The 11843-nt window shown below is 60.7% G+C and overlaps 1 protein-coding gene across 5 annotated transcripts; it reads left to right on the forward strand.

Moving 5' to 3' along the window:
* Positions 1-978: 978 nt before the first annotated feature.
* LOC106016036 (dual specificity protein phosphatase 22-A-like) lies at positions 979-11077 on the forward strand. 5 transcript variants are annotated; one of them, XM_038185402.2, is made up of 8 exons: positions 979-1193; positions 2022-2055; positions 2451-2533; positions 4800-4849; positions 6088-6153; positions 6944-7018; positions 7514-7685; positions 10380-11077. In XM_038185402.2, exons 1-8 carry the CDS (start codon positions 1173-1175, stop codon positions 10554-10556), a joined length of 678 nt encoding a protein of 225 aa, XP_038041330.2. In that variant the 5' UTR covers positions 979-1172; the 3' UTR covers positions 10557-11077. The 5 variants fall into 5 exon arrangements, with proteins under 5 accessions (XP_038041330.2, XP_038041331.2, XP_038041335.2 ...); XM_038185403.2 differs by having other exon boundaries at positions 10383-11074; XM_038185407.2 differs by lacking the exon at positions 10380-11077 and adding an exon at positions 8071-10373.
* Positions 11078-11843: the final 766 nt, after the last annotated feature.

Here is an 11843-nt window from a genome sequence, read left to right on the forward strand (position 1 = left end):
AAGGGCATGATTCTGGGATCCAGCCAGGAGTCGCGCTGCAGAGGCCCGAGCTACGTGTAAGGCAAGCGGATCCCAGCTCCGTGTCCCATAACAGCCCCAAAAATAGCTCGGCAGAGCTCTGCGAGGCAGCGGGGTGGATCAGAGCAGGGCACGTGGTGGGGATATTCCACTTCTCCCTGCGAAGGGAGCCTGGTTCTGTGTTTGTTTTTTTCTCCTCCACTTTTCCATCTGCAGCTGGGGAGGGACACAAACGCCACCCTTTTTGGGAGCACCCCAGGCCTTTTACTGGATGCAGAGCGAGCCCTGCTCTAGAGCTCAGACACAGCTTGGTGTTTTCAGGGCCTGAGCCATGAAGCCTGGCGCCTCTGCTCTGCCTGGGGCTGCCAAATTTCACAGAATCTCTCTCCTTGGGGCTCCCCACCAACGTGTGGCCTGCCTTCCTGCAGGCAGGCTCCTGCCTTTTTGGCTGCCTCCAGAGATCAAAGCCATTAAATCGAATTAAATTTGCTTCTTTCCTTTTTTTTCTATTTTTTTTTCCTTCTTTATATAGCCTCTGACAGGCCAACAGTATCGATCTGGGAGGTGGGTGCTGGGCTGCTGGATAAATCTTTGAGGGGTGATGTTTGGAAGCGTGTGCTGGGGTTAGGAGCCCTACAGCTCTCCCCACCTCCCTTGCTGCAAGGGGGGGGAGATGGGCTCGTCCCTGCTGCTGCTCCAGCAGCCTGCCACGCTCTGTTTTTTTGAGGTAAGTGCCTCATTCTACAATTTTTATTCCCATTCCTGTGACTGGAAGGAATTAGCCTGACTGGGAGAGAAATCCTGCCAAGCTCACCGCTTGCACCAGCTCGCAGCATCCCAGGCGTCCTCTTCTTCCCTCTCCCCAAAATGCCAAGCTTCTGCAAAAGCCCTGGCGAGCCGAGGAGTCCGGAAGGGAAACCTGAGCCTCGCCACGGCCCCGGGTCCTTATTTTGTCCTCCCCTGCCCCGCAGCAGCCGCTGGCCCCGATCCCTTTGCCCAGCAGCGCGGTGGTGAGGAGCTGGAGCAGATCTCAGTGGGCTGAGCTCGGTGGGGCTCCCCGTGCTCCCCTCACCTGGGATTTTGGGGTGTTTATTTGCAGATAGCCCCGGATACCAAGAGGCTGCCCGAGTCCTGAACCCGGGGAGAGAAAAACCATGGGGAGCGGGATGAGCAAGGTACTGGGGGGACTGGGAGGTACTGGGCCCTTCTGCTTTATTGGGGGGTGCCACCGTGGTGCCCTAAACGCATCCATTTCCACCGTCCCTTTCTCACCCCCCTTCAAACTTTAAGCACTTAAAGGGAATTCCCCCCACCCTCTTTAAAGCACCGACCCTGTTTTATAGCCCAGCGATGAGCTCGGTGCCTTGGGGTGCCTAAAAAGCAGCAGCTGGCTTTGATGCTCATCCTGCGGGCGGTAACTCCACGGCATTAACACCTTTGGGGCTGCCGGGGGTCCCGGGGGGTGTGCAGGGGGAATTTTCCTCCCCTGGTCACCTCCTGGATGTGTCCGTGCCCGGCTGCAGGGTGCTGTGAATGGGCAAAGGGGGTTTTAGCTGGTGCTTGGTGCTCAGGGCCGGTGGAGAGGATCAAATTCTGTTTGTGCCCTTAAATAGCTGCTCGTGATGTGCCTCGCCCGGTATAAAATTAAACTCTGGGACAGCCACGCTGCAGCACGCGGGATAAATGTAATTTGGAAACCGTGGCAGAGAGCTGGAGACAAAATCTGAGTAAAAGGCACTTACTGCAACATCTCGGCCAGAAAATAACCACAAACAGCCCGTGCTTTTGCCCATCTGTCCCCAGCTGGTGGAGGCAACCTTTGGAACCGTTTGCAGGAGGAGGTGGCCGTGGAAAAGCGAACCACAGCCCGCTCCCGGGGTGATGGGGTCCCTGCTGGAGCTGGTTTGGGATGAGCATTTGGGGTTTTGGGCCTCGGGAAGTAAAAATATGGTGTGGCACGTGGAGGGCCAGCTCTGCTCCTTGTCTCCTTTGTCTCCTCGCAGGTGGTGACGGGTCTCTACCTGGGGAACATCCGCGGTGAGTGCGCAGCTGCCCCCGGGGCATGGGAAGGGGACACCTGTGGGGTCCCCACAGCTGAGCGATGAGGACCCCACTGGCTGGAAGCCTCCCCTGCGTTTCGAATGGCTTGGCTTGGCTTGGAAAAGACCTTAAAAATCGTTCAGTTCCAACCCCAGAGAGGGTTTTGCCAGGACAATATTTACAGTGGGGCTGACACCTGGCTTGGGTTCCACCCTGCTCCAGGGTTAGGGCCATCCTGGGGGCTCTGTGCCATTCATTTTGGGTATTTTTCACCCAAGCCTGGCCTCCCTGCATCACCCGGGGATGAGGACGATGGCTGTGGGCTGTGCTGAGGGCTCGGTGGAGCAGCTTGGGCGGCAGGGCCACCTCTCACACCTCGCTCCTGCTTCCAGACTCGGAGGACGTGGCCAGCCTGCGGAGGCACGGCGTGACACACGTCCTCTCCGTGCACACCGGAGCCAAACCGGTGCTGGAGGTGAGTCTGAGGGTTCGGGGGGGCTGCGTGGCGAGGCCGGGACGCGGTGCCAGCTGGTGCCAAGGGGACGCAGTGCCCACCTCCTGCTGCACGCCGAGGGGATGGCGACGCTGCCTTGGCACCGAGCGGTGCCAAATTGCGCCCAGCGCTGGGAGCGGGGTGGATGAGGACCACGGCTGCCTCCTGGCAGGATTTGGGGGAAAAAAATCCAGCTGGAGGCAGGGGGTGCCCGGCCCCGTGGTGCTGCCGTGGGCAGGGGCCACGAGAGGGCAGCGGTGCCCCGCGCACGGCAGCGCCGGGGACGCATCCAGCCCCAGCAGCGCAGGATGGGGATTTTGGGGAGCCCCCGGGGCTTGTTGTGCTCCCCCTGCCCCGGGGCAGCCTGTGAAGCCCGTGGGGACCCCCCTCGATCCTGGGCTCCCACCCCATGCCCTCTTTTTTTGGTGCTGCTGTGGTTCTGGCGTCGGGTTTGGGGCTGAGAGATGAGGATCCCTAAAAGCATGGCGGTGGCAGTCCTGTCCCCGAGGTCCTGGTGGCACCCCTGGGTGCCCCCACCCACTGTGGCAGGGCAGGTGAAAGGGTCTGAGAGGGGAAACTGAGGCAGGGGGGGATATGGGGTGGGTGCAGGGTGCTCGGCCGGGGCTGTGCATGTGGGTGAGCTGGTGCACGAGTGAGAATGAGAGATCCTGGGGGCTTCGTTGCTCTTCTTGGTGTGGATCTGCGCGGTGTGCAGCTGGAGCTGGCCTCCGTCCTGGCCCCGAAATCCTACAGCAGGCAATGGGGACGGCTGGGATCCCACTTTCCTGGGACCCCACTCTCTTGGGACCACCGAGGGCGAGTGCTGCCCGTCTCTGCCAGCTCGAAACAACACCTGGAAGCGTTGGGTAACGGGGAGAGGAGAAGGAAGATGCACCAAACGGGGGGGCATGGGAACGGCCGGCTCGGGGTCGTGCGGTGCAGCTGGAGCTGCTGGGGCTCGGGGCACGGCCAGGCGGGCAGCAAACCGCACGGGCAGTGGGGCTGGAGGAAAGGGGAACAGGAAAAGCATGGTGGGTTGAGCAATGTGTCAATCACGGCCCCCGGCCGGGGACCGCAAACCCCAGCGCTGTTCCCAGGCATGCAGCACGGCTCCCCTCCCCGTGCCGGGATGGATGGGGGGCACCTGGGGGGCTGTGGGGAAAGGGGAAAGCTGCTGGGAGCCTGGGTGGGCTCTGCGTGTGGCTTGGCACGGTGGCTTTCCTGGTGGCACCTCCCCAGGTGCTGGGAAGCCGCAGCCCGTGGTGGCTCATCCCGTGAAATCTGCTCCCGGCTGCACCACGGCTCCTTTTCTCCTTCCCCTGTGTGCTGGAGAGCCGTGGTTTGCCCGGGGATGAGGAACCCAGCTGGCACGCCACAGGGAAGGGCCGGGCACACGGGTGGCCCCTCGGCTTCATCCCACAGGGGTGGGCGCAGGGAGGGTGTTGGGATGGAGGGGAGATGCTCAGAAAAGCCCCCACACATTTCTCCTCACAACGTGGGTCTTTCCAGCCTGGGAATGTCCCCACCATGGCCGTGCCTGTCCCGTTCTACCTTTCTCTCCTTCCCTTTGCTAATTCCCTTGGGTAATCAGCTTTTTTTTTCCAGCCTTCTCCTTTGGCCTGGGCTGGGGGGAAGCGAGGGCGGCCTCGGGTCGTGGCGACATGAGGATGGGGATGGGGTGTGTTGGTGCTGGGCTGTGCCAGCCCCATCTGGCAGGATTCCCACCCGTTTTGCTAAGAAAAACAACAAAAAAAAAGAAAAAAAGCAAAGCTCAGATGAAAAGGGGCTAATTTTAGCTCAGAACAGGATCAAGGAAGCGACGTTTTCAAGCAAGCTGACCTACGGCGGGGTGATTTATGGTGGATTAAAAGGGACCAGGAGGAAATAACTCATTGATGAGGGTGACCTCATGAGTGCGTGCTGGCACACGTTGTCCTGCCAGGGCTTAGCAGCCGCCGGAGAGGGGACAGGGACAGGGCTGGGACCTGGGGAGGCTCCAGGGCATCGCTGCAGCACCCTTGGGTGCCTCTGAGATGTGGCTGGGTCCGGCCTGGTTCCTACCTGAAATTACGGGGAAGAGCTGGGGAAATCCTGCCTCTGAAAAATCCTCCCTCTTGAAAATCCCATTTTAAGCGGTTTTACCCCTAGAGTCACCTACTCCAAGCCTCACGTAAAAAAGAAAAGAGCAAATGGACGAGGTTGTGGCTCTCCAAGGGGTTTCGTTGCCCTCACTGCCTTTTCGTTGCAGGACATGAGCTACCTCTGCATCTCGGCCTCGGATTCCTCCAGCCAGAACCTGTAAGTCCCCGGCACCCCCTTTGCCTCCCAGGGTGGCGTTTTGGGAGCTGTTGGTCAATAAAAGCCCAAATTCTGCACCGGGTGTGCTCGGGTCGGTCACGCTGCCAGCATTTTTGTGCTGAGCCTGGTGAAAGCCACGGCTCGTGGTGTGTAGGGGCTGAATCTGATTCTCAGAGTGTTCACAGTGCAGTGAATTTTCCATCAAAAATCAGAATTATTTTATTAGGTGGGGCCTGAAATCGAAGCATGCTTCGCTGGCGTGGAAAGGCAATGATTCGTATCAATTACACAGTGATTTGTGTCGCTCTCCCAGGTATTTTCCTTGGGAGAGAAAGGAAATTTTGATTAAAATGAGTATTTCCCCCATAACTCCTTTAAGGATGATCTCAAGAAGCGCTGGGGCCGTGCTGGCTGCAGGCGCTGCGTGCTGCCCGCTTGGGGCAACGGGCACCCGAGAACCCCCCGCTGCACCCAGAAAACGGGTGATTTGGGGGATTTTTTCTTACCACCCCACCCCTAAAAGACCAAAAGGTCCCCGTGCCGTGGCCCCGTTTGTGGAGGTGCTGCTTTCCCAGCGCCGCGGGCAGGATTCTGCTTGCTCACGCTGAGCAGAAAGAGAAGCTTTACAAGAAAGCCCTGCCTCAGCAGGAACACGGGGCTGGGGTTATTTTATTTTATTTTTTAATTTTTTTTCCCCTCTTCGCATTTGCGGCGTGGCTCCTGAAAGGGGCCGGAAGGAAGGCTTATTCAGGGAACTATTTTCTGCTCCTCGCTTTGCGCCGGGGCTTTCACAACCCCGGGGAGCCTGGCGGCCCGCGGGGGAGAGCTGCTCGTGACTCGGGGCTCGGCCTCACCAGTCCCGTGGGCTGTGGGACCAGTGGGAGCTCTCCGCTGGGGGACCAGTTTGGGAAGAGCCCCCAAACTGGTGAGGGTGGGGAGGGGGTGGCTGAGTGCGGGGAGGATGTGCCCAGCAGCAGCCGGGTCCCAGCCAAGGGATGAAGAGGAGGATTGGGATTTGGGGCTGTGGGGGTTGAGGAGGTGGTGCTGGCACGCCCTGGCTGCTCTGTGAGGATGGATAGGATGAGGAGAACCCCCCTGGGACACGTTTTGGGCCAAGAAAAGCCCCCCAGGAGGTGCTTCACTGCCTGCGGGGGTGCGCATCCAGAGCCCACAGCGAGCGGTGGATTTGACATCTCCCCTTAGGGCCGAGAAACCAAACATTTTTCTTATAACCACAGCCTCAGAGAATCCCCCGGGTGTCCTCCTGCTGGGTGTCGGGCAGCAGAAAGCCCTGCTATTTTTGGGTATGTCCTGGGTTGGCTTCTTAGAAGGCACCCGAGCCCTGCGCTTCCAGAGAAGGGCCGCGAGCATCCCCGGCGGGCAGGCGGGAGGCAGGGGGGAGTTTTTGGAGGCTTCTGCCTTGCTCCGAGGGGGTCTCAGGAGGACGCCGCGGGGGCGAGAGGCGAGCCTCTGAGCTTCTGAGAAAGCAGGAAGGCTGCGTGGGCGCTGCCCCGGCCCCGTCACGCGGAGGCAGCAGAGGAAGTCCAGGACCCAGCACCCACGGCGGGGCTGACCGGGACCCCGGGGCTTGGTGCCAGCAGGATTTGTTGCAGATTTGTGTCAGGAGCCCAAGCAGCAGCTCCGTGGGCTCTGCCCGAGGTGCTCTGTGTCCTCAGAGACAGAGAATTGCACCCACCTTTAATTCATTTATGTATAAAGAGTGATTTTAACCCGTTTTCCATCGCTGGGTCTTTCGGGAATGCAGGTTTTGGGAACGCGCCTCTCCCCTGCAGGGTGGTTTTAGCACTGGGGTGTGCGCCCCATGGGTGCCAAGGGGGGGACCTGGCCCTGCAGGCAGAGCCACCAGATCCTCCCCAGGCTGGCTGAGCTGCTGGCATCACCCTGCTCCATCCCAGTGCCTCGGGAAGCAGGAAATCCCCCCAAAAAGCCTCTCAGGCCTTTTCCTTCCTGGCTGCTGTCCCTTCCTCTGGCCGGGGAACCCTGCAGTGGCTCCCACCCTGCGCCAGCCCCAGGGAAATCCTGGGGAGGACTGCGGCTGCTGCCGGCCTCACTCTGCTGCCTCTCTCCCCGCAGGATGCAGCATTTCAAGGAGTGCATCAAGTTCATCCACGAGTGCCGGCTCCGCGGGGGAGGCTGCCTCGTTCACTGGTGAGAGCCTCCAAACGGCCTCGAGACCCCGCTTTTGGGGGAAAAGGGTCTCTGCTGGGGGAGGTGCAGGAGGGAGGGAGGGTCCCCGGTGCTCACGGGGGCTGCGCAAGGGTTGTGGGGCTGGGAGGTGGGGTCCCAAAAAGCATCCTGGGTGCGGAGCATCGCTCGTGGTGGGGAGGGAAAGGAGATGAGGAACGGTGTTAGGGCAATGCTGGGGATGCTCCGTGCCCCAAAACCTGAGCATCCAGAGAGATGGGCAGGGCATGGGACACAGGGACGTGGCCTGATTGGGGCCACCAGATGCCCTGGGCACCTCCAGTGCCACCAGATGGGACGGGCACCTCCAGTGCCACCATGCCCGTGCGCCTCCATCCCCTACCCACAGCCGGGCAAGCATCCCAGACCCTGCGAGGACGCACCCCATGGGCATCCCTCATCGTGGGGCTCCCGTGGTGGTGACACCTCCTCCTGACACCTCTCCACCGCCCCTGGCAGCCTGGCCGGGGTCTCGCGCAGCACCACGGTGCTGGTGGCTTACCTGATGACGGTGACCGAGCTGGGCTGGGAGCGCTGCCTGGCCGCCACCAGGGCCGTGCGCTCCTACGCCAGCCCCAACCCCGGCTTCCAGCAGCAGCTGCGGGACTACGAGAGCACCCTGCTGGACGAGGTGGGGTCACCCTCGCACCAACCTCGTGCCAAAAGCCGGGCTCCGCAGCTGGAGCTCCCCTCGTGTGCTTTGCAAATAACCACGGCTGCTTTGCCTGCGTGCTATTTATTACCTGCGGGCTTTGTTTTTGCATGCATGCAAAATTAAAAAGCGCCCAGGCATTCTGTGAGCGTGCTGGAAGAAGCTGCTGAAAGCCCCGGTGCTCTTGTTTTATTCGGGGTTTTGCTAGGGCACGGTGGAGGTGGCGCTGAGCTGGCACCAGGGGCGCACGGGGCAGGGGGCAGGAGACGGGGGGAGGCTCCTGCAAGCAGCTTTGGGGTGCTTTGGGCGTCCTGGGATGGGGCTGGGCATCCTCTGACAGCATGCCCCCTGCTTTTCGAAGCAGCTGAGAGATGGAAACGTCAAAGGGATGGTTGAAAAGTTCTCTCTCCTACCCCAAGCGAAGCACATCATCGGGATTTAGCGCAGCAGCACCCTATGGGGTGGCAAAACCCCAATGTCCCCGTCTGCTGCAGCCCAGGGCCAGCACACGAGGACGAGGAGCGTCTCGAGGGGATTTCTGTCCCCTCCTCCCAGGCTGGACAGCATGTGACAGTGGCCCAAGCGTCAGCCCCTTCCTGGCGCTATCACATGAGGGACGTGGCCCTGCGGGGCTGTCACCGCCTTGCAAAAAACGCCCCACAGAGGGGGGAGAGTGGTCCAGGGCATTGCAAAACCCCCAGAGCTGGAGATTCCCTGCAGGGCTTCCCCCGGCTGGGCCAACGCTCCCCAACCCTGCCCTGGCCACGTCCCAGTGCCCGCTGTGACACAGGGCGCGCCGTGCCCCCTGGCCACTTATTCCTCCTGCCCCCAGCATTTGGGTGGCCTCAGCAAACACCCCTTGCCCTTCCCCTCCCCTTACAGGTCACGTTTTCTTTGGGTTTATTTTTTTTTTTGACTTGAAGTTTCGCTGCGGGCTTTGCAAACGTTTCCTGGGAAGCACCGGCGGCTGCGTCAGGCTGCGCGTTGGTGAGGTGCAAAGTTTAAAAAATGGCATTTTCCTTGCAAGGGCTCCTTTTTTATTTATTTATTTATTTTTTTTTAAGCCAGCACCTGGCGGCACTGTGGGGTGCTTCCCGCTGCGCCATCCGAGCTGCCCGGTGGGTGCCAAATCTTGGTGGCCAGGCTGCTCCCCCCTAGGACCTCCATCCCTGCGGGTGCTTTGTCACCACCAGCACCGTGCATGGATGCGTGCCCCTCACCGCTGTGCCACAGCCCAGGCTGCAAGGCACCAAAGCACCAGGATATCCCTGTGGGTACCCAGGAGCTGTCCCGGTGGCTGTAGGGCGAGCAGGCAGCTCCAGGCACTGCCCAGGAGGAGGAGAGGAGAAATCCAGTCCGGCCTCTGGGATATCCGCCCTGGGAAGCGCTGAGGTTCCCAGCCACTGTTTTTTTAGCAAGGAAATCGTCGCTGGCCCCCACCCCGAGCAGCACCGGGGCTTCCTGCCCCCGGCACGCAGTTGCCGGTGAGTCCCGCCGGCGGGGTGAGTGGATTTGGGAACTCCAGGCATTCCCACTGGAAATCCCCCTGCCCGAGCTGATTTTCCCCAGCTGTAGGAGTGGCGAAGCCACCGGGGTTGCTCTCAGGCTTTCTCCTGTCTTTCCCCGGATCCCAGGAAGCTGGAGCTGTTTGGGGGGCACCAAGGCCGGGGCACGTGGGAGCTGCCAGCCCCAAAAACCAAGGATGTTTTAACAGCCCCCTGAAGCTGACACCTGTCCCAGTGCTCCCAGCTATTGAATGCCGGCCCTGCTGGTGGCACCCATGGGTGCTGCCGGGGGCCGGACACTCCACCCTTTTCCCCCTGCAGCTTTCCCATCCCTGGCCGCTCTCTCCGTGCGCTTTGCAGAGCGTTTCGCACCGCTGGGCACGAGCCACCCCTTTTTGGCTGCTCCTCCCCGTGCGCCCTGCTGGCTGGGTGCCTGCTGGCCGGGTCCCCGCTCCTTTGCCATGCTCTGAAGCCGTTCCCAGGCACGGGGCAGCAGGCACAGCGGCTCCAGCCGAGCTGCCCTCCCCTGCCCACGCTTCTGGGCAGGGATCCCGCAGCTCCGTGCGGCGGCGGTGTCGGGAAGCCTCTCCACGGGGCCATCTCCTGCTCCGAAGCCGCCTCCGGATCTCCGCCGGGTGCCAGCTGGCCCCAAGCCACCCGGACGCCGGCGCAGCCTCTGCGGGGACGGGAGAAGGGCTGAGATGAGCAAAGCGCTCTGCAAACAGCCCGGCTCAGCCTGCAAGAGCCGACCTGCCCGTGGTGTTTGGGGCCGCGAGGCCGGCCTGTCCCAGCAGGGAGAAAGCGTGGGGACGCTTTGCTTCTGGTAACTCAGCCCTGCAAAAAGCCGAGCAGCTTCCTGGCAAGGGAAAGGGAATGAAGCTGCTGGAGGCTGCACCACGGGGGGAAAAACGGGGCTGCTGCCAGCTCTGTGGGTCTGGGGTGCTCCGAGGGGCTGGTGGTGTTCCCGTAGGGTTTGCTGTAGGGGTTGCATGTTTCATGTGATGTGTGCGCACTGCATGGTGTGGCTGCTCCTGCCAAACAGGGGCTGGGTCTGTGGCCACCCCGTGTCCTGGTTGGGATGCCCTGCCTTGATTTAGGGCTTTGCACCATACCAGGGGGCTTGGCACAGCCCCCGGTGACCCTGACCCCTCACCTGGCTCTGTCCCAGCAGTACCGTGCCTGGATCCACCGGGACTACGGCAGGAACCCCTTCAAGGACCAGGAGGAGCTGCAGCGCCTGCTGGCCCTACAAGAGCAGGGGGAGCACAGGGAGAGCTCCTGGGCTGCCCCCCTGACACCCACCCCCCCGCTGCCCCCCAGCCGAAGCAGACGGATGAGCAGCTGAGCTCAAACGTTGGCCCTGGGGCTGGCAAAATTCGGTATCCACCTTGCCAGACGCTCGCTTTGGGGCTCGCAGTGCCACGGTGAGCCCAGCTGCAGGGCTGGAGCTGGGGGGGAGCAGGACTTGCTGCCCCCCCTTTGGCTGCTGGCTCCGTCCTGAGGGATTGGTGGCATTGCCCCGAGCTGAACCCATGGGGATAGGGAAAAATTCATCGGGTTCCGTGCTGGAAAAGCATTCACATTTCCAAAATGTGTGCTCCCTGCCTGCTTTTGCCAGGGGAGCAGCCCCACGGGGGGGTCATGCAGGGCTGGAGCTGCTCCTCTTGGCCTTATGTCCACCAGTTCTGATGGACAGGAGGAATAAATCATTCCCAAACCAAACTGTTCCCGTTCACCTTGCATTAATCCCTTTCCAGGGTCCTTTTCACCCCAAGAGGACCCGGTCCTTTATTTGCTGTGGATTTCCAGCCGCCCCCCCATCCATCCATTGACACAAATGCTCTGTGTCCCAGCAGCCCTAAACACTGTGTTATTTTTATTTTTTTTTTTCTATAATTCCGTTGCTCAGCTTCTTAAAAAATCGGTTCTGCGAAAAAAAAAAAAAAAAAAAAGCATTTCAAATATTTCAGGGAATTCCCTTAACGACAAATTCTGGGTACTGGAGTCTCCAAGGGTGACAGCGTCGGGGACAAGTTGCCAAGCTCGTCCGAAAGGGGAGGCTGATTAAAGCCAGGGATGGATTGACACGGCCGCTGCGCCCTGATTTCCATTTTCTCCATGAAAACCACCAGAAAAAATTACAAATTTTGAAGAGCTGCTGCTCAGCCATAGCCCGCGGGGTCCTGGGAGAAGAATTATGATTTTTTTCCCTATTTTTTCACGTTGAGGACAGGGCTCCTTTGCTGCCTGGTGCCCTAGAGCTGCCATGGTTTGTAGGGGGGCAGGTGGGGAGCCGAGCCGACCTTGCAGGTATCGCCTCCAGCGCCTCGGCTGGCATTTTAGGAAGCAGAAAAATGGAACCGGGGCGCAGGAAAACGAGAAGAAAGCCGCTTTCTGGTGTCAATAGGAAGTCATCGGAGATGTGAGATAAGCAGAGATTAGAGGTGCAGGAGGTGAGATAACCTCCCAGCCGGCGCTGCGTGCGGCTGCTCCAGCACCCGCCCTGTGACTCCCACCCACCCCAAAACCATCCCGGGACCCCAGCATTCCCCCAAATCACCCCGAGCTTTGGGAACCGCAGGGGAAACCCAATTAACTGCAGCAGGGCTGTCCCGGCGGGGGGGGTATTGCA

The sequence above is a fragment of the Anas platyrhynchos genome, chromosome 12 (genome assembly GCF_047663525.1).
Source record: "Anas platyrhynchos isolate ZD024472 breed Pekin duck chromosome 12, IASCAAS_PekinDuck_T2T, whole genome shotgun sequence".
Lineage (NCBI taxonomy): Eukaryota > Metazoa > Chordata > Aves > Anseriformes > Anatidae > Anas > Anas platyrhynchos.